The 24,108-nt window shown below is 42.8% G+C and overlaps 1 protein-coding gene across 9 annotated transcripts in view; it reads right to left on the bottom strand.

Moving 5' to 3' along the window:
- CACNA1G (calcium voltage-gated channel subunit alpha1 G) overlaps positions 1–24,108 on the bottom strand; it is a 146,753-nt gene that overhangs the window by 19,072 nt on the left and 103,573 nt on the right. For 7 of the 9 annotated variants that reach the window (XM_030534552.1, XM_030534560.1, XM_030534561.1 and 4 more), the window contains 11 exons: positions 23,009–23,135; positions 18,995–19,120; positions 18,247–18,336; positions 17,109–17,301; positions 14,186–14,236; positions 7,618–7,769; positions 3,891–4,000; positions 3,219–3,352; positions 1,364–1,434; positions 1,012–1,090; positions 780–901 (listed from right to left, as the gene is read on the bottom strand). In XM_030534552.1, coding sequence (XP_030390412.1) covers positions 780–901; positions 1,012–1,090; positions 1,364–1,434; positions 3,219–3,352; positions 3,891–4,000; positions 7,618–7,769; positions 14,186–14,236; positions 17,109–17,301; positions 18,247–18,336; positions 18,995–19,120; positions 23,009–23,135 — 1,255 coding nt within the window. The remainder of the gene's footprint in view (positions 1–779; positions 902–1,011; positions 1,091–1,363; positions 1,435–3,218; positions 3,353–3,890; positions 4,001–7,617; positions 7,770–14,185; positions 14,237–17,108; positions 17,302–18,246; positions 18,337–18,994; positions 19,121–23,008; positions 23,136–24,108) is intronic. The other 2 variants (XM_030534557.1, XM_030534559.1) reach the window with 1 other exon arrangement.

The following is a 24,108-nucleotide window of genomic DNA, read 5'->3' as shown; positions in this document are numbered from 1 at the left end:
GGAAAATGATTATGGAAGATGAGGAAGCTCCAGTTAACCATAGAGGGCCTGATCCGGCCATTGATCACTCAGTGCTCCAGCATAAGGCCCAAATGAATTAACTGTCTGTTGAGCACACACAGATGATCAGACTACTTTCATGGAAGATTTTCAGATCTGTCTAGAAGGACAAACGACTCCCAAGCAAAACCTCAGCCATTGGGGTCAGGTGTGCAAGGTGAGAATACTGCCTTGAACATAGGCTCAAAGAAAACACTAACTATTCTCAGTGCATTCCAACCGGCAGTGCCTACCTGCTCCTTTATACTCCCAGTGGACTGGCTTATCCTAGATTCTCCACTCTGAAAGGCCATTTTGCAAGGTTAAAGTGCAACTATCCTAACCAACCCAGACCTCATCAGTTGCACACTTGTGTTATTTGCCCCAGTGTATAATAACGAGCCTACTGGAGACTCTAGTTCCCTGTACAAAATAAGCTACTCAATTGAACTAGTATCGCTCCATAGAAAACTCCCTGTACCACCCTCCTTGTCCTCAAGCCACTACCTCAGAAAAAGCCTGGGAACTTACAATGCATCTGAAGGCCAGCAAACCCAGGCACTGTGAGGCAAGAGGAAAAAGAATTGCTTTGAGAAAATGCCCAGGCCCCGAATCAACAAGTCCAGGGGCTGTCACAGCTTGAGTGCCCCAGCTGATCCCCGTTATTGGTTTGAAACAGTGACAGACAGCCTGTCAGATTAGAAATCATCGTCAATATTCATTCTCCGGGGATCTCTTACCTTCATTATCCCATTCCAATTGTCTCCTGTTGAGACCCGGAAGAGAGTTAAAAAGGCCATCCCAAAGTTTCTAAAAGTGGCGTGCCGCCCTAGCCCCTCGCAGTGGTGAGTGTCATCGCATTCTGTGTGATCAACCAGAAGAATCTCATTTAGACATGAGCTCTCTCACATTCCCCCTCTATACAACTATTTCTTTCTGCTTCCGGCAACGCTATGTCTGTGGAGAACTTACCAAGGTCACCAAATAGCTCCACTCCAAGAGCTGCAAATATGAAAAACAACAACATGAAGAGAAGACCAAGATTCCCCACCTGGAAAGAGAAAAAGAAATGAGGGGGAAAAAACAACAACATTAGTTGATTTTTTCCCACACGTGCTTCTCCCCATATTCTTTCATACAAAATTTAAACTGCCTGAGGGGAAATATGACCTGGATAGCATCTGAGCCTGAGCTTCTAATGGGAAATGCAATTTTTTAATGACAGTGAAGACAAAAATAAGGCAGATGGTCCATGAGCACCCTTCTGCAATAAGAATTGAGCTATGGTCCTGATGAGATTTTTTCTGCTAAAGCAATGAATTACCTGAGGCAGTGCTTGCATGACAGTGTCCAGCAGGGCTCTCATCCCTACGGCCATCTTCAGTAACTTTAACACTGCAGAAAAGGATAGGTTCATAATATTACTGCTGCAGCATTAGTGTGAAGACACAGATTTTTAGAGAGAGGAAGATCCCTCAAACATGAAATCGCGTCACGTGCTCTCCATTAGCAACTAAAGTTCAAGGCCTTGTTATGGAGCTCTGGGTTGTCCAGATGCCATTAGAATCCTGTGAATAGCAGCATCGTGTGTATTGAAGCTTCAGGAAAGAATCACCATTCTCTCGCTTTCTCTGAATTGGGCAATGTTGACACAATGCTAGGAATGTAAGAATGACCTTTTCTCCTGACAGTCTCTTCTGCTGAGGGAAGTAAACAGGTTTAGAAAGGTCAAGATACTATCAGATGTACATTCCTTTAGAATTCTGCTTACAGCTAAACAATTAGGAAACCAGATTCACCCCTATTGACTTCAGTGGGGCTTATACCAGGAATGAAATTTGGCCCGCTTGGGTTTTCTCCTACTTGGGTCTTGAATCCAATACTAAATATACAATCCTGTAAATATCCTTCCCTAAGTTACCATTCCTGGATCTCTTTTTTCTTCCTCTTGGTTTGGACTAACTACTTTCCGAGTTCCGCGGCTGCCTGCCTTCATGTTTGATTCACGTAGGCATTGATTTGCATGCTCTTGTCTGTAACATTGTCTCAGTGGAAACTGCATGTGCTTTTCCTTTTGAAATGTACCTAATGTGACAGACATTTCCCTTTCTTCTGAGGCTTCCTTTCTGGCTTCAGCTACATTTCATCTATTTCCATTCTTTCTTTGTTCCAATTAGAATAAATAATACCACCACTACCTTGGCATGACAATAATGAAACTCTCAAAGCACTTTACAAACATTTGGAGCCTGATTTCCAAAGGTGTTGAACACTTGCAGCATACACTGACATCAGTTGGGGCTCCAGGTGTTCTGCTTTTCTGAAAATTAGATCCTAACATAGGCCTGGTCTACACTGGGGGTGGGGGTGAGAGAGATCGATCTAAGATACGCAACTTCAGCTACAGGAATAGCGTAGCTGAAGTCGCCCTATCTTAGACCAAATTAAAATTACTTGCTTCACGTCCTCGTGACACGCCACGGCTCCCCCGTCTACTTTGCTTCTGCCTATCTCTGAGCTGGAGTTCAGCAGTTGACGGGAGAGTGATCAGGGATTGATTTATCACGTCTACACTACACGCGATAAATTGATCCCCGATAGATCCCTTGCTACCTGCTGCTCCGGTGGGTAGTGTAGACATACTCTAAGTAAGCCTCACAAATGCAGTTGGTGTTATCATCATCATCGCTAGGGTACATCTGGATACAAAGTAGACACGTTGTCTCACACAATGCCAAGAGGTCACGTGGCAACAGAAATGAAATGTATTAACTATCTTGGGTTTTTTTAAAAAATCAATTGCCAACTCTTTAGCTTATGGTTGTGTTGCACCCTAAAACCCCTATCTAGTTTCCAGATCTTTGATACATGCTTGATTTCACGAGCATGCCAAAGTTTGCTTTTCCAGGTTCACCCATCAATGAAGTTCACAGTGGAGTCTCTTTTCTAAGAAGATCTAGATCTGCAAGTGCTCTTAAGAAATGCCTGGCCAGTCAGCTGAGCTCCTTGGCTCTTCTGGGATGTTTCGCCTTCTTTTGTTCTCTCATTTGCTTACAGTCTGTGGATGCCAGAACAAAGTGCACTAAACTGGGCATATGACATGCAGTTGTTTCCCAGTCATCTCGGAACTGCTCACTGCAGCTCAAATAAAAATGATTTTCACATTGACTCTGTCTTACCTCGAGCAATCCTTAGCACCCTCATTATCCGGATAATGGTGGGGTTAATGGGCAACGACGCATTCACCTCAATCTCTTCCAAAGTGATACCCATGATAGACAGCAGCACTATTGCCAGGTCTAATTGGTTCCATCTGAAGACAACACAGATAGATAGAAAGGATGAGCACAACAGTGATGTCAGACTAGCTAGAAGTTGGGGAGGAATGATTTTCTCTAGGGACGAAGTCTGGCATGAATCCAATGCTCTTGACATTCAACTTGAGGAAGATGAAAAATGCGAGGTCAGAGGGTTGAGGGGGGCCAATATTAAATGCATAAATATCTTAAGTCAGTTACAGCTCATCCTAAGCCAACAGAGGCCAATGTCTGCAGTTCCTCCTGGTCTGTTGATCTCACCAGGACAACTCTATCAGTCCACAATGGGAAGAAAGATCAGACTTGCCAGCTGTCTGGTAAGGCGAGAATTCATTTCATGATATAACAAGAACACAGGGTTAGATTTAGACCCTCTGCAGCTCCCAAGGAAGTCTCAAGGCCAAATTCACTAGTGACGTAAGTTACACATCAGGTGCAAGTATCTTTCCCTGATTTGCATCACCCCTGAATTTGGCCCATTATCTATTGAGCCCCTACTGCTGTCACAGACTTGCAGGATTTAATCTTTGTTACCTGTCTTGAAAGAACCGGCGAAACCCAAAGGCAATCAGCTTGAAAACAGATTCCAAGACAAAGATGACAGTGAAGATGTAATTGCAAATCTTCAGTGCCTCATCAAGAACCTGGAACATGGATACAAAGTTGAGGTTAGTTGCTGACTTGGCTGGATAGTTTTGCTGCCATCCTGTTTTCACCAGAATTTGCATTTAATAAGAAATAAATGATGACTGACAAAGGAGTGGGGATCAGGGTTATGGCCCCTCTTCCTTCCTGCTCATGTCAGTCCCAGGAGGAACTAGTCAGAAGTTCCTGCGTTTAGGAGAGTGCAGAGACTGCAGTTGTGCACAGCCTCTGTACAGCCTGCACAATTCACCCCTGTGCAGGGGGCCTGCACAAAGCCTATGCCCTATTCAAGTCCCTCTTGAGACTGCTCAGCGCTGGGAGCAACACAGTCTATAGTCTGCAAAACATTTAAGGACCATTTAGATGAGAGTGATTCACCAAGGAACGGTTGCATCCGTGGGCCTAAGTGATGCAAAGGCCTTGTGTACTAGCGCTCTGCACGTTCAAGGCAAGGGGAAGGCACTTTGCACCCGACGTGCCCTTGTGCACCAATGCGTGAGCCACAGTCTGGCCCAAGGTTTGTAGAAATCTTGGCACAAGCAACAGTAAATTAGCCATAAGGCTAGTGCCTCAGCTTGAGCTCACAGCAAGGCATGAGATATGGATAAAGCATCAGACAATATTGAATTCCCTAGTTCTGTCCCCTTTGCTTGTGTCACAACCTTGCCGCTAATGATAGTCATCACTGCCAGCAGGGCACCTGTTACACAGTCGATCATTAGCTAATGGTAGAAGTGGTATTATTCCAAAGGTCATATTGGTAAAAGAAAGCAGCGGGAGTAGCATCTTAGATTTCCTTTGTAAGCAATGTGCATCCTATTTCTCCTTGCTGAAAGGTGTGACAGTAATAGCTGGGTATGGGCCATTGGGAGGTGGTGTGGGAGAGGGTGATGTTACACAGATCCCTAGCTGGGGTGTGAAAGATTGTGTGGTTAAAGTTCAGTGAGAAAGCTGCAAGTGAGGTAACGGCATCCCGAGGTTTATTGCTAAGTAACTCAAGAGGTGATAATAGAATTGGATGTGTTTCCAAGGCGTATGTAAAGCCATGTGGGTCATGGCCGTTCCTTTTAAAGGATCATCAGACGTTCTGCAAGCTAATGCCATGATTGTGAGCCATCGCTGGGCAGGAAAGCGGTGGTGGGGAAAGAGCAAGACCCTTTCTCCCACATTCTGCCCCTGTACCGAGGCTGAGCACTGCCATAGTTCCACTGTCCTGTGATTCTATGGTGCTGTGGCTCCCATGAGTGCAATCCTCCCCAGTCCAACTGGTCAACAAGGATTGTCCAAGTCCAGCACCATTGCTGGTCCCATGCTCTCATGTGAAGCAGGACTAGCTCCCTGGTGACGGAGAGTGCACCTACTCCAAAGGCAACAGCTGTGCTCCCCAGGAAGCACCACGTCTACCAAGAGCTTCTCATGCATCTCAGTACTAACCCCCCCAACTGCAGATTATGGCTTCATGGCACAATTTACCCCAAATATCGATCAAGAGAATCACTTTGCCTGTCACTGAAATGTAGCCATATCTGGGGAGGAAAGCTGCAGCTATTAAACAGCTTGCGGCAACACTGCAGAAGAGTTCAACTCTGCCCAGCCAAAACTGCACCAGTAGAATGTAATTAGCCAGAGCAGAATTTGACCAATAATTATTCAAACTGCATATGCCTCTATGATTATGGCAGCACTACTTGTAAAGTGGCCATTACTCAGCAGCGATATGTACTGGTCCTGCTTTGAGCAGGGGTTTGACTAGATGACCTCCTGAGGTCCCTTCCAACCCTGATATTCTGTGATTCTATTCTATGATTCTACTGGATTTTGACTGGTGTCCTGATGACAAAAGTCCCTTCCCATCCATATCCCATTACCAATCCCGTTCACCACCCTGGTGAAATATTATATTGGATATAAAGCTCTTAAGAACATTTATCTGTTTAAACATCTCCGAGATGATAATTAGCCTCCAGATTGGATTTAGTCACCTGGGCTCTGATTCAGCAAAGTACATAAGCACATGCATGACTTTAATCAGAGAAGTAATCCTATTCACCTCCGTGTGACTATTATCATTCTAACATTATTCTGTACACTTAGGACACTGGGGTCTTAGATGAAGAATTTTACTTTCCTTAAGGGAAAAAGATGATGAATGTTTTTATAATACAAGTAAAAATGTCGCTGTGGAATGACTTTAATAAGCACAGGCCCTAGAGTAATTCTAATACAAGCTGCTTAGCTAATGACTGATTTAATCAGAAAGTGACTGAATCACATAACATGCTTCCCAGTGCATTTAAAGGTGACCTGCAAAGGAAAAAGAAATGGGGCTTGTACTCTTTTACTTTCTGGCTAGCTTATGATGAGTTGGGGGGTGGGGGAGAACTGTCTGTTTTTCCCTTTACTTGTTATTTACATTAGACATGTAGGTCCTGTCTAGCCTCAAAGAATATTTCACCCTTATTGTAATTTGCGTTTATTCATTTTGAAAGGAGCTAATAAAAAGAATTAACAATTTATACAATACAGCAGCAGCAGCAGCCGCCATTTCCATCTCATTCTTCGGCACAAGGCAGTAGTCTTCCTAGTACAGGTTGTTCTTATCATCATCGGAACAGGCCCAAGATACAGGAGCCTGACATACTTAATAGATTAAGAATCTGATTTTCATAAATGCAGGGTAGCCATAACTCCAACTGAAGGCAATGGTACTAAATACCTTTGAAAATCAGGCCCTACATGTATCTGCTGCTGAATGTACCGGGTAGGCACTGAGGCAAATCTCCCACTAGTCATGTTTCCATGACGAAAGGTGCATTTTTATTAAGTATTAGCTAAGGTGTTAAAATCCTAGTATAGGCAAGGTGGTTGTAGTTATAACATGTATGTTCAAATACCCCTCTGTTCTAGTGTAGACATGAGTAGTGGGAGATTTGCATGGGTAAAGATTTCAGGAATTGACCCAGAAAGATTACAGTCTTCTTACTAACTGTTACCATAGAAACACTTAGTCAAGGAGAAGATTTCAAGAAAAAATAAATCACTGGCAACTGGCTAGAGGAATTTTCATCCCACCTTTTACCACTATGGTAGGGGTTGTTTTTTTTTTTGTAAACGTTCTTAGAGTATTGATAAAGGGTGGGTAAGAGATGGGGAAACTGAGGTACAGAGAGAAGTTACTTCATCAGTTCAAGTAACAATAGCAGGGTAGCATGGGCTCGAGGCACCCTCCTGGGACCCTGGGCACATACTCAAGCATCTGGCCCATACTGCACAGCTTCATTGCTGTTTGTTACTTGAGCTAGCTTTGATCTACGCCTACATGTGTTGCAGTCACACTACTGGATGGTTGTATAGACCAACCCTAAGTGACTAGTTAAGGGGTCAAGCAGCAAAACTGGGAACAGAGGCCAGAACTTCTAACTCCCACTCCTCTGCTCCAACCACATTAAGGTTAAGACACCAATGCTGATCATCCAAACCCATCACCCAACAGATGAAGTTTTGTAAAACTAAACTGGCCCTCGTTCTGCCCATTTCTAGTGTTCAGTGAAAGCTGAGACCATTTCTTTCCCCCATTCCATCTCTGGCTAGTGCCAGCCTCCTTGTCTCCTGATACCTTTGGCTGCTGATAGTGCTCCATGGCCATGGTGATCACATTGAGGCCGATGACTCCAGTGATGAACAAATCCAGGTAATGGCTCATGCACATCTGGTGGATCAGAAGCCGGAAGCGAGAGTAATCGGAATAGTAGGGTTTACACTGTGCTTCTGAAATGGGGGGCGGGAAGAGTGGAGAGGCAGATCAGCTCATTACTCTGTGTCTCTTAAACATGAGTTCACCTTCCCTTTGCAAACTCCAAAATTGAGGCTTTCCACATTGATCACAATAAGGCTTTGGGTTTTTTTTTCCTGGGTGGTATGTTACCAGCCTTAATATGTAGCATGGCTACCAACAACATGGATCCATTAAACATCTTTAATGTAACATGCACAATACTCAGCCTTTTAGTATTAGAGATGAGGTGAGTACAGCTGGGACTATTGTGGGCTCCAGGAACTGTTTCATTGTACAGAAATTAAAAAGCCCTACTGTTTTTTAACTTAATGGGGAAACAAAAATGATAAATAGACAAAAAACAGCAGCTGAAGAGCTTGTTCAACAATCAGATACTGCACAAGATCGGTATTGTCGAGAACACGGGCCCTTCGTTTATTGGTCTTCTTTGAAGAGATGGCAATAAACTCATCTCATCTCCTTTACAATGAACTATAGAGTTAGACAAAATTTGACACTTCAGCTGTCAGAGCTCTGAAAAACATTGAATAAATACTGTGGAAAACTGATCAGTCTACCTTAAAGTCTAGAAAAATAATCCTCCATTTATAGACAATTAGGGAATTGTAGATTTCACTGTTAGACTTCCATGCTCAGTTGCACTGGGGATGACACATGCTCTTCAGACCCTGAATGTTTCAGGAGATAAACTAATTTACTCACCTAATCTCTAACGAGGAAATGCCAAGGCTGAGTATATAGTTCAGCACAATTTTCAAGAAGGCATTATAATGCAGATTGAAGTGGAAAGGACTGTCTTGAATATGTCAGTGTATAATATTATCCTCATAATTAGATGATAAACTGGTTATAAAAATTACTGAGCTGAGAATTACATGGCTCGAGATTTAGCACTACTGAACAAATGTGGGGTTTGATACATTATTCCAAATAGAAATTTGGGCATAATGAAGCCATGAAGTATAGGTATCAGTTACCCAGAGGGAAAATGAACTTTAAGTTTTGCTGGGAATATAATTTGGTGTGTAGATAGCCAATGATTCTGCAACCAGAGCCATAGGTTTAACATCACTATATGCTCATTGCTTCATGACATGAGTTCCCAAAAATTACAGAATTTTTTTTTTCACTAAGACAGACTTTTCCACTAAAGCTTAAGAACCAGAGACAAACCATGTAGCAGCTTATATGGTAAGGGTTTGGAACTCCAGAATTCTGCTCAAGTGTCATAAAATAAAAGGCAGTAGTAATATTCACTTTTGGATGTGCAATATGCTGAAGGTGATCCATACTGGAGTGCAAAAGCATAACAGCAGTGAAAAGGTCTATAAAATAAATTTTAATGCTGAATCTATTGAGCACTTAACAAAAGTCAAACTGGTGGCTTGCTGACTCACACGACTTTTTGTCAGGGATCTCAAAATCTGCATAAATCTCCATAAAGTCATGATATCTTGATCACATTATGCTAAATTATGAGTAAGAAATTAACTAAAATGTTTGAATACAATTAAGTTAGCAATAGGGCCTAGTTATGAACCAGGTTATAATTTCAAAAAGAAACACCATCATAATTTGATCACTGATTTCTCTTAGGTTTCTGTATAATTCACATTCAAAAAGGAAAATGTCAACATTTCTGCCTCTTCTTGCAGTGGATTTACATATGAATAATTATACTGGAATTCAAATGTTTTAGCTTTGATTGGCAGGTAATTCCAAATCCCACAGAATAGCACTGCAGCTCTTCGAATATAGCAGAGATTTACAGATAGGTTGTACAACGTTACCCGGGCAGAGATCCTGCACCTGGACTAGTAACAGCATGGCCTTATAAACAGGGTTGCCAAACCTTCCCCAAAATATTAACTTTTTTTTTTTACCTTTCAGTGAACATGGCCCTGGACTTTTCAAAGTCAAATGCTTTTCCTGATTGAATCTGAAAGTCAGTATCACCGACACATCTGCAACACTACTCATTTAAAGGCCGTAAATATTTTATTCTCTGCCAGTAACTTTATGAATAGGGGTTTTCTCAACCCTGTTTATAAATCATACCACCACTTGTTTTCCCTTTCTCAACATGCTGGTCATGCATATTAGCGGAATACAGATATTACCTTGAAATGAATCACAAACAAAAATACCATGCTGCCTGTGGGCTACAAATTAATAGCTACTGTATCTAGGTAGGCAGGGAACTTTTTGAACAGAGCAGTTTCTCTTCTTGCTGATGATGTAAAGAAGCCGTTTTTAAGATGGCTTACATAGATTGGCACTCTCCAGGTGTAAATTCCGTGCCCCCTATCAAACAGCAGTATTCATATTTATTGCAGAAAAAAATCTAAACAATACCAACATCTTGGGAAATACAGACATCTGTTAAGCTCCAGGTGGTGAATCTCACAACTAACACAACACCACATTACTGTACTGTTACAATACACTGTGTCAAGAACAACAAGAGCTCCAGATTAGTCTAGGTTATTACTGGAAAGGTTAGATCACTTCCTGACACACAAAGAATTAAAGAAAAAGAAAAAAAAATGGCAGAATAAGACTGCAAGAGGATGCGAGATACAGCAAAAGCCCACGACAAATCTGGCAGATAAACAGGTTCTAAATCAAGCTGCTTTGCTGTGGCTGGGCGAAGAGTGGGTTAGGAGAAGGAATGAACTCTAATATTTAGATGCACTTAAATTGGAAAGATCAACACACACAATGAAGGTTGGGCAATCTACTCATAAGTCTCATTTCCCTACTAATCCTGGGAAATGATGCTCTAGCCCAGGGGTTGGCAACGTTTCAGAAGTGCTGTGCCGAGTCTTCATTATTCACTCTAATTTAAGGTTTCACATGCCGGCAATACATTTTAACGTTTTTAGAAGGTCTCTTTCTATAAGTCGATAATATAGAACTAAACTATTGTTGTATGTAAAGTAAATAAGGTTTTAAAAATGTTTAAGAAGCTTCATTTAAAATTAAATTAAAATGCAGAGCCCCCCGGACCAGTGGCCAGGGCCCGGGCAGTGTGAGTGCCGCTGAAAATCAGCTCGTGTACCGCCTTCAGCACACATGCCATAGTTTGCGTACCCCTGCTCTAGCCTGACGGGCAGCTGAGTCCATTGTCACAGCTGCCCAACACTGTGGGCACTTGGTTTTAGTTGGTCATTTTCAGTGCCTTCATCCAGGCAGCTTTCTGAAGAAGGGTCCTATGATGATATATGTGCCATACAGTGGGGTCGTTATTACAAAGGATTGCCTTAACAAGTGCCAGGAAGTGGAACCGATGAGCCCAATGGGTGTCGGTTCCTCCATAATCTTGGATATTAATTAAACCGTTCTTGTAACAAGTAACTCTTACAGTGTGGCTTCCCTCTGGAAAGTGTTTCCATAATTCAGTGATTCGTACTATCAGTGACTCACTTGCTTCGTGTATGAATAAAAGTGATTCTCCTAACGGCTAGTATCATAACTGAAAGTCAAGCTCCATTGTTTCTGACTTGCATATCACCAACAATTAAGACTGTGTGCTTGGAATTCAGCAAACAATACTATTGAGGATGCAGGAGCCAAAAGAAACTCCAGCTCCCTTTCTACCAGCTGCGTTCACTTGGTAGGGATAGTGGAATAAAACGCAGCAAGAGACCAGGTTGGACTCTGAATTCATCCCTGGAGAGTAGGAAGTTGCCATTTTTCCATAGTCACTTTTCAGAGTAGAGCTGTGCTGAACTGCACAACCAGTGGAAGCTGGAATTCACCAGGGTGGCATAGTTCCATTTCTCTGTAAAGGTCTGTATTTACTTTGGGGATGTAAGCAGGAAAACAGTGAACTTTGAACACATTAAGCAGCTGGATTTACAAACTGTACTGAGAAAATTAGCTTTAAAATGTTTTGCACTGAAGGAACTTTTACATGTAAACACGTTGTTTTATTCGGCTTTTATAACATTGAGTGGCATTTTTAAAGCAAAATGGAAAATGATAAATTATTCCCACTGAGAAGTTTCCAGCTGTGATAGGATGTAGATCCAAAATAATAACATTAATCTCCACTAAACACCAGTAAACAGCACAGACACACAGTACTCCAGCTCATCTTCACATAAAGATAAAAGAAGCCCTTTGTAAAATACAAAGACATATGGAAGTTCTGGGTCCTCAGCTTAGGATTTCTCATCATGCTACAGAAGGTTTGACTGGTACAACATCAATACTGATTCCCTAGCATTGCACAACAATTCAGAAAGAAGACTTTCTAGTCTTTCACTTTGATGACTGAAGAGCAGCACAACACATTCAATAATACTGGTTCCAATAAAGGACAACAAAGGAAATACAAAAGCACAGATCTGACAATCACACACTTTTAAAGGTAAACTATACGTTTCTTTCTGAGTCTGCATTGGATAATGGCCAGTTTTGGAATGAGATCAAAGCATTCAAACAAAACAAACAAAATGCTAGATGAAGCTCTTGTGGACCGGAAGAGATGTTATGTGGTGAAGATGCTCACAACCAAATTAAAAACAAAACAAACAAACAAAAAAAAACCCTAGGGCCTGCTCCTTCAATCCTTCCTCAGGCACTGATGTCTGATTAAGGGGTGGAGGATTGGACTCCTAGCAATAACAGAGAGGATGAAGGCAAGGAAATTAAAACACAAGGCGTGGCAATGGTGAGGAGATTCAGGTTCATTAAAGCATGTTGAGTCATTTTTCAGCCAGGACTTTATAGGAAGATCAGGATGCTCCTTTTGCCTGAGTTATTTCTCAGCAATGAATGAACAACATTGATTTTCCATGGGAGTTTTGCCTGACTGAGAACAGCAGGATCAGGGCTCATTGTCTCAAACTGGGCTGCCCTTTCACTGGAATGGTTTTTGGATATGTAATTTTTCTTGAATGCACTTATGCATTTATTTCAATATTAACAAATCTTTAATTATTCAGACTAAAATTCTTAACAATTCATGATTTAAAAAAGAACCATTGCTCAGATCAAAGCTGCTGCTTCTTGAAAAAAAAACCCAAAAAAACAAACAAACCCCAGAGAAAAGATCTGCAGCCTGAAGCACCTGCTGGTGAGTAATGAATGAAGGGGGGAGAAGTGAGTTAAGTAGACAGGAGAGGGTGAGATTAGATTCATAGCAATTCTAATCAAAGCTTGCCTGTCTTCTCCAGGACTCTGAAGTTTGTTTCACTTTGTTTCACCTGACTTACAAGATCTGATGTACTACGGCTTGTAGATACTAATGAAACTTAAACATGTTTTCTGCACACAGGGCTGTGGTGTGAATCGAACTGGTTAGAAATCAAGAAAACTTTTTTTCCCCTTCAAATCTGAAATTTTGGTAAAACAAAAAATCATTAAAATTTGAAAAGTTTCCACTAGCTCTAGTAGGGAAATTGCAGTGAGAATAAAAGTGCTAACCTCACATTTCCTTCCCCAGCTCATCAGGGGTTAATGGCTAAACTTCCATTGACTCAGGACCCCATTGGCATAGAAATAAGGCCATTCAGTGGGGCCCCATAGCTAAAGCCCAGAATTCAGTGAGTGACCTCTCTACAACTTACTTCATACAGCTGTGCTCTGCCAGATGGGAGAAGGCCCTTGAGATCCACAACAGAGAATTTGTCCATATATGGCACACAGACATCTCCCTAAGGTGCTCGAGGTATCTGCACAGAGCTCTCAGCTGGGTGAAGGACCTTGTGACCCACCCAAGGCTGTTATCTTCTCTACCTGTCCCTGACTGAGTAACCTGGAGACTTCCTGTGGCTGCAAATTTGACAGCATGGAGGATGAAATCTACCCCTGTGCAAACTGCCAGCATGGGGCCTATGTCCCACTTCCAGCTGTAGGGCTGTGCACTAGCTTTATGCACAGGGCCTGGGTTTCACTCTGAGGTTAGCTGGTTTTCTCTTTCTGGAACACTAGCAATGCAACAAGCTAGTTCTGGAAAAATATCCTATTCTAGTTGGGTGATTTGGCTTCCAGAGATACCGCTGCAGAATGGTCAGAAACTCCTAAGGGTTTATGGTTAGAAAGTGAGTGTGGACCACACAGGACCCATTTCAAAATCCAGTCACTATTCTCAAAAACAGAAAGTCCAGCAATGTTTGGATGAAAACTGGAAAAATGATTTAAAAAAACAAACAGGAAAAAAAACCCCAATAAAAGGTGTAAATTAAGATTTGCAAGTGCCTGGCCTGAGTCAGGTCTGCAGACCTGCCTGTTCAAGATGATATGCCTGTGCCATGAAGTAAGCAAACACGACTTCCACCACACACACAGTTTAGTGGGATGCCTCACAGCAGCATTGGCCAGCCGTTAGTTACACAGCACTGCCATTCACGTGAGACGAGACATTAAGATTTCCCAGTACCTTGCACTGCACTGGCTGAGCTCTCCATTATTACATCATCCAGCATTAGATCTAAAAGAATGAAACGACATTAATCATCTGGCAGGACGCGCGGCAAGAGTTTCATTCCCCTTCAACAGTTTCTACAGTTCTCCCGTCAACGAGCCAGGTCTGTAATGGCTGTAGCACGAAGAGTTCTAATAATGTTCTCTCCTAGATATATTTTTGGTGAGTGGAATCTGCTATCCCTGCCCCTTCTGATACAGTGAGGGTAAAACTAAGGGCCAGATGCTCCTCCCACTTATACTAGTGCTACCCCAATGGACTCAAAGAGATTGTGGCAGTTTAACTGGCAGAACTTTCCCCCCTTAAAAATGTAGGGCCAATTCACCCCAGCATAAGACTTACATACCACTTGGTTTGAGCAGAACTTATGCAAAAGCTTAGCAGAGGATGAATTTCACGCTAGCAGAGGAATAGCACAACATGCTGCTTGCAGTCCTGCACACTACACAGCTAGGTTCTACATCTGTCATGTAAGCTCTATATTGGTATGTCCATATGTTTCTCTTTTTCAGATGCAGCACTCTGTCCTAATACGGGAATAGACTAGCATTTAAAAAAACGACCGTGCAGTCAATTAAACGCATCCCTACTATTAGCTACAACAAAAAATCAGTGACCAGGCCAACTTCGACATAAAGGAAACCCCAGTTTTGCTAACGTGGATCTGAGGGTAGAAGCAAGCCCCTTATCCCAAAATGGCATGCCAGTTACAACGACAGATGGAAATCTAAGCAATGACACCTACATGTCATTGAGAGCAAAACTGGATATATTCAGTCAAAACCAACATTTTCATTGAATGTTAACTGAGAAAAGCTTTGTTCTAAAGCTTTGGAAGGCTTCATGCCTTTTTTTTTTTTTAAGGAGGTTTAGCACTCAGCTGTCTTCTCTTCCTCAGTAGACGATTTGGGTATTGCCTCTTTAATTAGACATTTTACAGAACTGAATGCAAATATCCACATCTCCAAGGATGCTTTATGATTCTTTCCCAGACCAGCCTTATGTCTGATTCATCTTTTTTCTTCTAGCATTATAAATAGGGTCATTCATAATATCACTATATATTTATTCTAATGACATTTAGAATGTTTTCTTTCCAAAACCAAACCATGCAAAAGGGACATTGGCATCCAGCATCTGGCTGTATGTTCTAAGGAAGCAGCTGTCACTCAGCAATTGTGTCTGGGAATTCAGACTACCCTAAAGTGCTTTCTATACATATTAATTGTTTGGAGGGAAAAAAATCCTTTGATATATCAGCTGTATCCCATTTAACTGAGACTGACAGATAAGATCCATAACTATGAGCTTTATTAATTGTGTCCACACTGGGTGAAGAGCCACACAGTACTGGTTACATCTCCTGAAGTTCACTGGGTTCATTGCAACACCTATAAGGAACTGGGGCATAGTCTCTTCTTTGATTGATCCACAGTTCTGAGCAGGAATCTGGAGATGCTGTAATGTACTCAGGATATTAGAATATTCCTTCTTTAGGCCCAGATCCTGCAGTGCAGGCAATCGGGTGCTGTGCAGCTGCAGAGCTCTGACGATGCCCTTTTCACTGCAGGATCAGGGCCTTAAGCCCTGATTCGGAAAAGCACTCTGTTTGGGACAACATATATGCATTGTGCTTATATACCATAGAAATCAATGGGATTTAAGCACATGCTTAAAGCGAAGCACATGCTTAAGAGCCATGCTGCAAAGGGATGGACTTAAGAATGGGCTTAAGTATTTTCTGAATGGGAGCCTTAGTTAGCGATATCTGTGCTGCCGCAGTATAACTAAGCTCATTGCAACTTTTATAAACCTTTCAGACTTAACATTACCAGCTTTCAGATTCCTAGCACAAGCTCCTGATCAGAGACAGACTCTTAAACATCACTGACGTTCGTCCAAGATAGAAAATGAAATGTGAAAGAAGTGGAGACAAGTCATAAGGAAACCGAACGGGAGAGGGTAACAAGAGAGATACCATGAAGAGATGGGCATTTGAAAAAATGCAACCAGAACAGAAAGCATGCAAGATGGAGAAGAGTACCTCTGGCCTTTGACCTCTGACCTGAATGTTATTTCCTGCTTTTTCAACCAAACCAAAACTGAAGTAAAAGAAAAAGGTCAGGTTTTTAGATTTTTGACAGAGTGTGTAGGTCTAGCATCCTTTCATCACGCTAACAGATTTTTTAAAGCTACATTATTCTAAGAGGGCCACAAATTTGTGTCAAGCTTTATCGTTCAATTTAGCTCAAATCTATGACAGTTCATCTGGTTAATCTGTCTTATTGAATTCTTTTTCAATCTGTATTTCTCAAGCAAACTCATTGATATGTATCTATAGGGTGTTTTTAAAAAGCATTTCTAGAATAAGATGGCTTCATTATTTTATTACATCCTTGAATAACCCTAGAGCTACACTGCCAACAAATTAACCTGTCTAATAAATGAGACAGGTGATGTTGCTGTGGCATTACAAGGCTGTAATAAACCAAATAGTGAATCCAGTTATCAGCAACAGTGCTCAAGACTTGGAAGATTTATGGCCTAGTCTGACACTGTTGATCTTTGCAGTTGTCACTATTTGTGTAACACTGAGTTGTGCTATCCACGAAGCTCCAGGTTCGGGTTTTGGGGTTTTAAATAACCTTGTGTGAAAAGGTCATTGCAAATCATGCAGTCATGGAAAGGTTTCCATGGCTTCCTGCTCAGCCTAACATGGCGCTGTTTCCTTCATGCAAATTTCATAGCTTGGACATGCTTTTTTTTGGAGGAGAATGATCACCAGATGCTAGGTAGGGGTTAGGGGATTGTGTCAAAGGTCAAGCAGGACTCAGAAAGATGTGGAAAGACTACCGACCAGCCATCTGTTTCTCCTTACTCCTTCTCTTTTTCTCCAGCCGGCGAAGTCTCTTCTCCTCCCGTCTCTTGGCTTCTTCCTCCTCCTGGTGCTGCCGACACTTGTGGAAATTCTCCACCACGACCCCCACGAACATGTTGAGGACGAAGAAGGCCACAATCAGCAGGAAGGAGATGAAGTAGAGGAGCATCCAAGGGTTATAGTTCATAACTGGCTACAGGATGGAGGGAGATAGATGCCAGTTGAATTACAACAGGCAGAATACGGAGCAAATTGAGGGTTGACAGATTCTTGCTAGTCAGGCTCGAGCTGGGATGTTAAAGAGAGCAATGTGGAAGTTGAAGGTCCGGCTGCAGTTTGGGGTCTCAAGCCTAGAGGGTTGGATGGGCCTGAGCTGCAGCCTGAGCTGCGACATCCACATGGCATTTTTTAGTGCACTAGCTTGAGCCCCACTAGCGCAAGTCTGTCTACGTAGGCTAGGAGGCTTGCTTCCAGCCGCAGTGCAGTGTAGACATATCCTGAGGAGGTAGACGGAGCAGAACAGCAAGGCCTGCTTTCTCAAAAGCAGCTAGGGATGTTGGGTGCTCAACTGAAGACACCTTAAAGGTGATTTTCAGACAGCAGGTGCTCAGCACAATCAGGCTCCTTTGAGGTGTCACGAATTGGGCACCCAAAGTCACTTGAACACTGAAGTGTCGTGAATGGTCTGTTGTGCCAAAGAGTGAGGCAACAGAATCCTTTGCAACTCTCCCAGGCCAACAATAATAGTAATCTATACATATACAAAGTAGCAGCTTTCTCCAGAAGTGCTCAAAGACTCTTCAGGCTCACAAAACCCCTCTCAGATAGGTAGGGTTCCCCATTTTACAGCTACATTGGACATTTCTTCAAGCACCATAAGTGGGTACAACGAGCTATTGAAACTTATGTCATAGCATGGTTTTGTTACAGTGTATAACTAGTAGAGATGGGTCCCAGTTGGAACCTTTCATCTGACATCTGTCATGCCCATGCCCTGGTTTGGATAAAATGGAACCCAGATCCAAACCGCCCCTCAATGTTTCACTTTTGCAAGACGAACAACGTTTTGCAAAATGAAAACCAAACCATAGCCGCTTTGGCGGCTTCTCTCTACTAGGCGTTCATCTAGAAAACATACCTGCTGGTCAACTCCTACAGCATCGAGACCATCATACATGATGTCCACCCACCCATCTTTGGAGGCCAGAACAAACAGAGACATCAGGGCCTAGAAATGCAAGGGAAAAAGTTACATTTAGTTGGAACCCAGCTTATTACACGCTCTCTTTTACCTGTCACATTCAATTCTCCTTTGCCCTTCTCCATTTTGGGATTTGCATTTGTGCTGCTATTTTACCTTGCCGATAATAGGAAACTTTTGATGTCCAAGGTTTCCTGGCAGCAAAAACCTGTCAATGTCAGACACCAGTCCAGCAATGAGGGCTAATTCAAAAATCACAAAGGCAGCTTCATTTTCACCCTCCAGGTCTCCACTGCTCATTACTAATTAGGCTCTACCATGCTGCTAAAATAAGGATGTGCTCCATGGGCAGTTGTAAATGACTGGGATGTTGAGATGCACTGGGTACAGGATGTCCAGCCACATTAGTCAAGCTCTGCTGCTAGATGTATTTAGTTTATTATAGATCAGTGAAGCAATTAAATACACCGTGAAGCTACTTGTGTTTGTCTTATTCCAAAAGGAAATGTGTGCATGCTTGGAAGCATTGCATTTGGGATTTACAAATGCAGGGTGAGTGTATATGAAGTGAATAGTGACTGTGGCTGCTTAGACCCCTGTAAGAAAACCCTGCAAGTAATTATGCATAGATTTTTAAATCAAGGAGGTAAAGGAGCAAAGAAGCAGATTACCATTCCAGTAATACCTGGCCGAGATTATCAAAATTATACTTGTGCCGGACCCATTTGTAGCTGGCTTCTGCACAGTCTGATTTGTTTGTGATGTTTCTGGTATCCTCCCCTTGGCAGACAAAAAACTTCCCTTTGAAAAGCTGTAAAACAGAAGAATGAGAGGAGGGGTAAATCCACCTTTGTTTACCTGCACAGAATGGACAGCTCACTCGGACCTGCTGTGCAGCCCACACAATCAAATCAAGTTAAAGGTAAAAGCCTCGTTAGTTCATGGCCCTCAAAGCATGAAGCCTGGCTTAACAATAGTGACAGTTTAGTTCAAAGGCACCTATTGAGAGAAAGCCTGAACACCTCCTCTAACATAATTTAGGACACTGATCTTGAAGATATTCTTGCAGGGGGCTGAAGGTCTCCTTGCAGGGGGCTGGGTAGCCCCTAGGACTAGGACTAAGATGATTCCCTACAGCCTTTTGCTTCCAGGGCACTGGTTCAAATCCAGCCCAGGCTTGTAGGTGTTACCATCTGATGGCTGGTCAGTGACCTATGTGAAATGAGTATGGTGGTCTCAGTCCAGTTGCCAGCCAAAAGTCTTACAAGAGTGGCCAACAAAGCCCTAATTCAGCCCTTTTGTTGACGGTCTTTGTTGGCAGAGAACAAAATGAATCAATGTGCCAGAGCAATGGAATACGCTCTTATTCCCAATAGTCAACGTGAGGAGTGGTGTGGGCAGAGCCTCGTTCTCCTCCTGGACCTGTGGCACAGATCAATAAGACTTCTATTTCTAGGGCTGTTAACCCAGCAACGTTCAATGACACTAAATTCCTTTGCTTGAGAGCTGTTCTCCATCAATCATTAGACTGCTCTTCAGGAGAGTCTCTGCAAATATTTTTATAACCAGAGTTTAAGAATGAACTCCTATTGCTCCCTGGTGCCAGATCCTGATCTCCCTTACACATCCATAAAACCATGGACTCCAGTGGGGTTACTCCTGATTTACACCTCAGAGAAGCATCAGCTGCTTAATTCTAGACTTGTTGCTTTCTGGAAAGCGGCACAGAAAATGGCAGTGTATGATTTCTACTTGGGACATGGCAATTGATGGCGAAATCTGAGCGAGCAAGACATATAGGAAATCTTGTTCTGCTGAGTGACAGTATCTTGCCATGCTTCCCTGGGACAGAGCAGCCTTCTATACCTTAAATACCACCTGTATATTTGAAAAAAAGAGATGCTCACTCTTTATGATCTGTTGTTCTAGACAAAACAAATACAAGCCCCGGAGAGCAAAACAAACCCATACATTACTTTATGTATTTACTTTGGCAGCAGAACACTTTCCACTAGAAGGGCAGGGATACGACTCTCAGAGCTAACCAACATCTATTGTAGCCATAAAACATTTAGATCTAGAACGGCTATAGCTCCCTTAAGGATCTTCATGGAGATAGCTTCTTCCAAATTAAACAGGAAGGTGAACACTGGTTTTAATACATTGGCTATGAGTGTAATAGCTTCATGACTAGGGGTGTAATAATATTCAGATGGGCCCCGTTACACAACCATAAACTAGAGAGGAACATAAAAGGATCTGATTTGCAAACACACTGAGCACTGGCAGCTCATGCTTACTGGCAGCTCATGCTAGGGGTGCAGATTCTCAGCACTTCTGAAAATTGAAGGTCCAAAGTTTCAGAGCGACTCTGGCTTTTCTACTTCCTACTCCTGGCAGTTAATGGCTATTCACACGCTACCATGATGCACACTTCTGAAATCTCTGTAACACAATAAATAAATAGCAGGCATTCCAATGCAATCCAGCGGGCAGGAGAGTAGACTGGGGTTTGGAAGACATGGGTTCTATTCTAGGTTCTTGCACTTACCTCCTGTGTGACATTAGGCAAATCACAAACTCTGTGCTTCTGTTTCCTACTCTGTCTGTCTGGTCTATGCACACTGTAATCTCATTGGGGCAGGGATTGCCTTTTCCTGTTAACTCTAGAAGACTGAATCTTACTATCGATCTTCATTTTATACTTACATGGGAGAAAGAACTCCATGCTAATGCAGAGCAATCTAAGATTTGGTTTCTTTTATATAAATGATGGCCTTGCTTTTACAGTTATTCAGCATGCAGAACTCTCATTGACATCACTGGGAATTTTGCATGCTGAATGCAGGATCAGTTCTAATGTTTGTATGTAGTGCTGTAAATGTGTCAATGTGTAATTGTGACAACTGAATAAAAGACCGGGAGAGGCACTGGGGAAAGCTATCACAATTAGCAGAAAGGAAATTCAAACAGCTCAGAGTGACAGATTTTTTTTTCCTGTTATAAACTCTTTTGGATCTGATTATTTTGTTTTATGGGATGTGCTTAGTTTTATGGTCCTGTTTAGGGCAATGAATGGATGCAAAGTATAATAAATGGATATTGTGCTGTACCTATACATCAATCTAGATGCAAAAATTGTCATGAATGGGATGATTCTTCCCTTTTGTTCTGTCGGCTTTGAACACTATATTTATTAGTTATTTAAAGTACATTCATTAATGTAAAATGTTATGAAAGCCCTTCTGTCCAAACTGAGAGCCAGTTTCCAAGTCAGCTTTGACAGATCAAATAAACTTCACCAGGAAAAGGGGAAATGTGCTGAAATATCCATCAGATAGAATCTCTTTCTTGTTCAGATGATTAGAAATTATCACAAGAAGATGGAAACTTTTCTCCAGTCTCTTCCCTTGGGCTCCTGCCCTCTAAGGACTGGGGATGACGACAGCAGATTGTATCCAGGTTGCCTGACACAGCAGAAGGCTCAGAAATCAATATTTTCACCAGCTTCTACCTATGTGAACTTTCAGAACCCTGCACGGAGTCTACCGGGACAAGTTTTCCTTTGAGCTTAGAAGCCAGCGGATTCCCAGCTATGAAAGTTAGAGTTTCTATTTTCCATGAGTTTAAAGCTGGGAACAAAAGGGGACATTGTCCCTCCAACTTTTATACCACAGATAGGAGACAGAATTGACTGGAATAGTTTCCTTGGACTAGGATTTCCTAGTGGGACAAGGTAGGGATCTGATTATATTAACTATAGACTCAAATTCTGCTCTGGTGGGTCCTGGGGGAAGGATAGCTGTTGCTCAGGTGTAGCTCAGTTCATGTTCTGCTACAGGAACTCTGCCAGGCAGAGCACAAGTCCTCGTGGTGGGGATGGAGGGAGCATGGTGAAGAGGACTCTTGGCTGACACTCTGAGCGGGATCAGCATGCCCCCTCGGACAGTGCTTGTTTTGGGGTATGTTTACATTGCAAGTTACGTTGTACTCATAGTGCTAGTGAACCTGCGCTAGCTTTAATCAAGTTAACACAGGTAACAATAGCAATGAAGACGTGGCAGTCCAGACATGGGTACAAGCCCACTAGGAACCCTGGCTACATACTCAGGGTGCTAGCCCACATCAGGGTCCATGCAGTCACATCTTCACTGCTAGTGTTATCTGCTCTAGCTAAAGTTAGTGCAGGCCTGGCCTACTCATGCTACAATTACACCTTAATCTGTGGTGTAGATGTGCCCTTAGAGAGCAATAATACTGTATGCACTGGTCAGCTTGAAGGGGGTTAGACCCATCCACTAACCCACAGATCGCACCTCCCCGACAGAACCAAGAAAGAGGCTGAAGTCCTACCACCATAATTTTTCATACTCATTGCTGTGCCCTCTGGTACTAAGAGTGCACGTGTGTGAAGTCTAGCCTATGCTTCATTTTAAAAGCCTGTGAAAAGTGCAAAAGACTCAGTAAGCCATGGCTATGGCTAGAATAATATGAATCTTGCTCTGTTCATGCTATTTCAGTTCCTGGATGGGGAATTACCCCAAAAAGAAACTCACCTTAATCTGGGCCCCTCAAAGACCTGTGGCCTGCACACAGTGGCAAAGATACCAAGATATTCCTCTCTATTTGGGCTTGCTTCTATTTCCAGCTTTGCCTGGATTCCAGTGGAACTGGGCAAAGAGCCCAGCAGGGAACCTACCTGGACTCCCAAGATTCCAAAGATGATGAAGAAAGCACAACAGATGACCACAATGTTCCCAATAGGCTTCAGGGATGACATCAGGGTTTCCACCACCAGCTTCAGTCCTTGTGCTCGACTAATGACCCTGAGGGGAAAAAGCAGGAACAAGAAGCAGGTTAGACACTGTCCTTGCAACATTCCTCTGAATCCTTCCATGCTCCTAGGCACAGGCATAAATGTAGACTAGGGAAACAGCTGTTTGAAATGGGGTGTGGCTGAAAAATAAGAGAACAAATGCTATGAAGGGACTGAGAGTCTTGTGGCACCTTTAAGACTAACAGACGTATTGGAGCATAAGCTTTCATGGGTGAATACCCACTTTGTCAGACGCATGAAATGGAGATTTCCAGAGGCAGGTATAAATATGCAGGCAAGATCTAAGGGAGGTTGGGGAAACGTCATATGTACTCAGGGAGCCTCGTGCGTGGACTGGGGAAGAAGAGAAGGTGCAGGTGGGAATGCATACGTATTAAGAGTTAGTACACAGATCTTGATCCAGAGCCCATTGAAGTTAGTGGAAAGGCTTCTGTTAACTGCATGAGGCTTTCGAGCAGGCTCACAGAAAGGGGAAATTACAGAGTACCCCCATGTCTTCTTCTCCCACTCCATTGCCTACACCTCTCCAGTCATGTCCTCTTTAACCACTTTATTCAAAATGAACACAGATTTAATTTTAGTGACCTCTCCATGTACGGCACACCTCCCGCTGCCAGGCCTGGGAAATTCTATTGTCTTCTCGTTGACCCCTTATGCAGTACTCTCAGTTCTTGTAAAGCGCTTTGGCACCTTATTCCAAGCTAATACAGTAGAACTTCAGCATTACGGACACCTCAGGAAGGGAGGTTGTGTCTGTAACTCTGAACAAAGCGCAGTTCCGGCTCTGGCTCCAGCAGCAGCTGAACTCCCTCTTCAGCACCGGCAGCTTCCTTGCAGGCAGCTTCTTTCCCTGGGTCTAACTGAATTTGCAAGCTTGTCCCTCTCCCAGCTGGGGGTGGGGTGTGTGTGAAAACAGCATGTCCCCCTCTGGCTGGGGGAAGAAGGGTGACACCAGTGTGTCG

The sequence above is a fragment of the Gopherus evgoodei genome, chromosome 15 (genome assembly GCF_007399415.2).
Source record: "Gopherus evgoodei ecotype Sinaloan lineage chromosome 15, rGopEvg1_v1.p, whole genome shotgun sequence".
In the NCBI taxonomy this organism is placed as follows: domain Eukaryota; kingdom Metazoa; phylum Chordata; order Testudines; family Testudinidae; genus Gopherus; species Gopherus evgoodei.
Note: the sequence above shows the minus strand (reverse complement) of the source record. Positions and strands in the feature narration are given on the sequence as shown.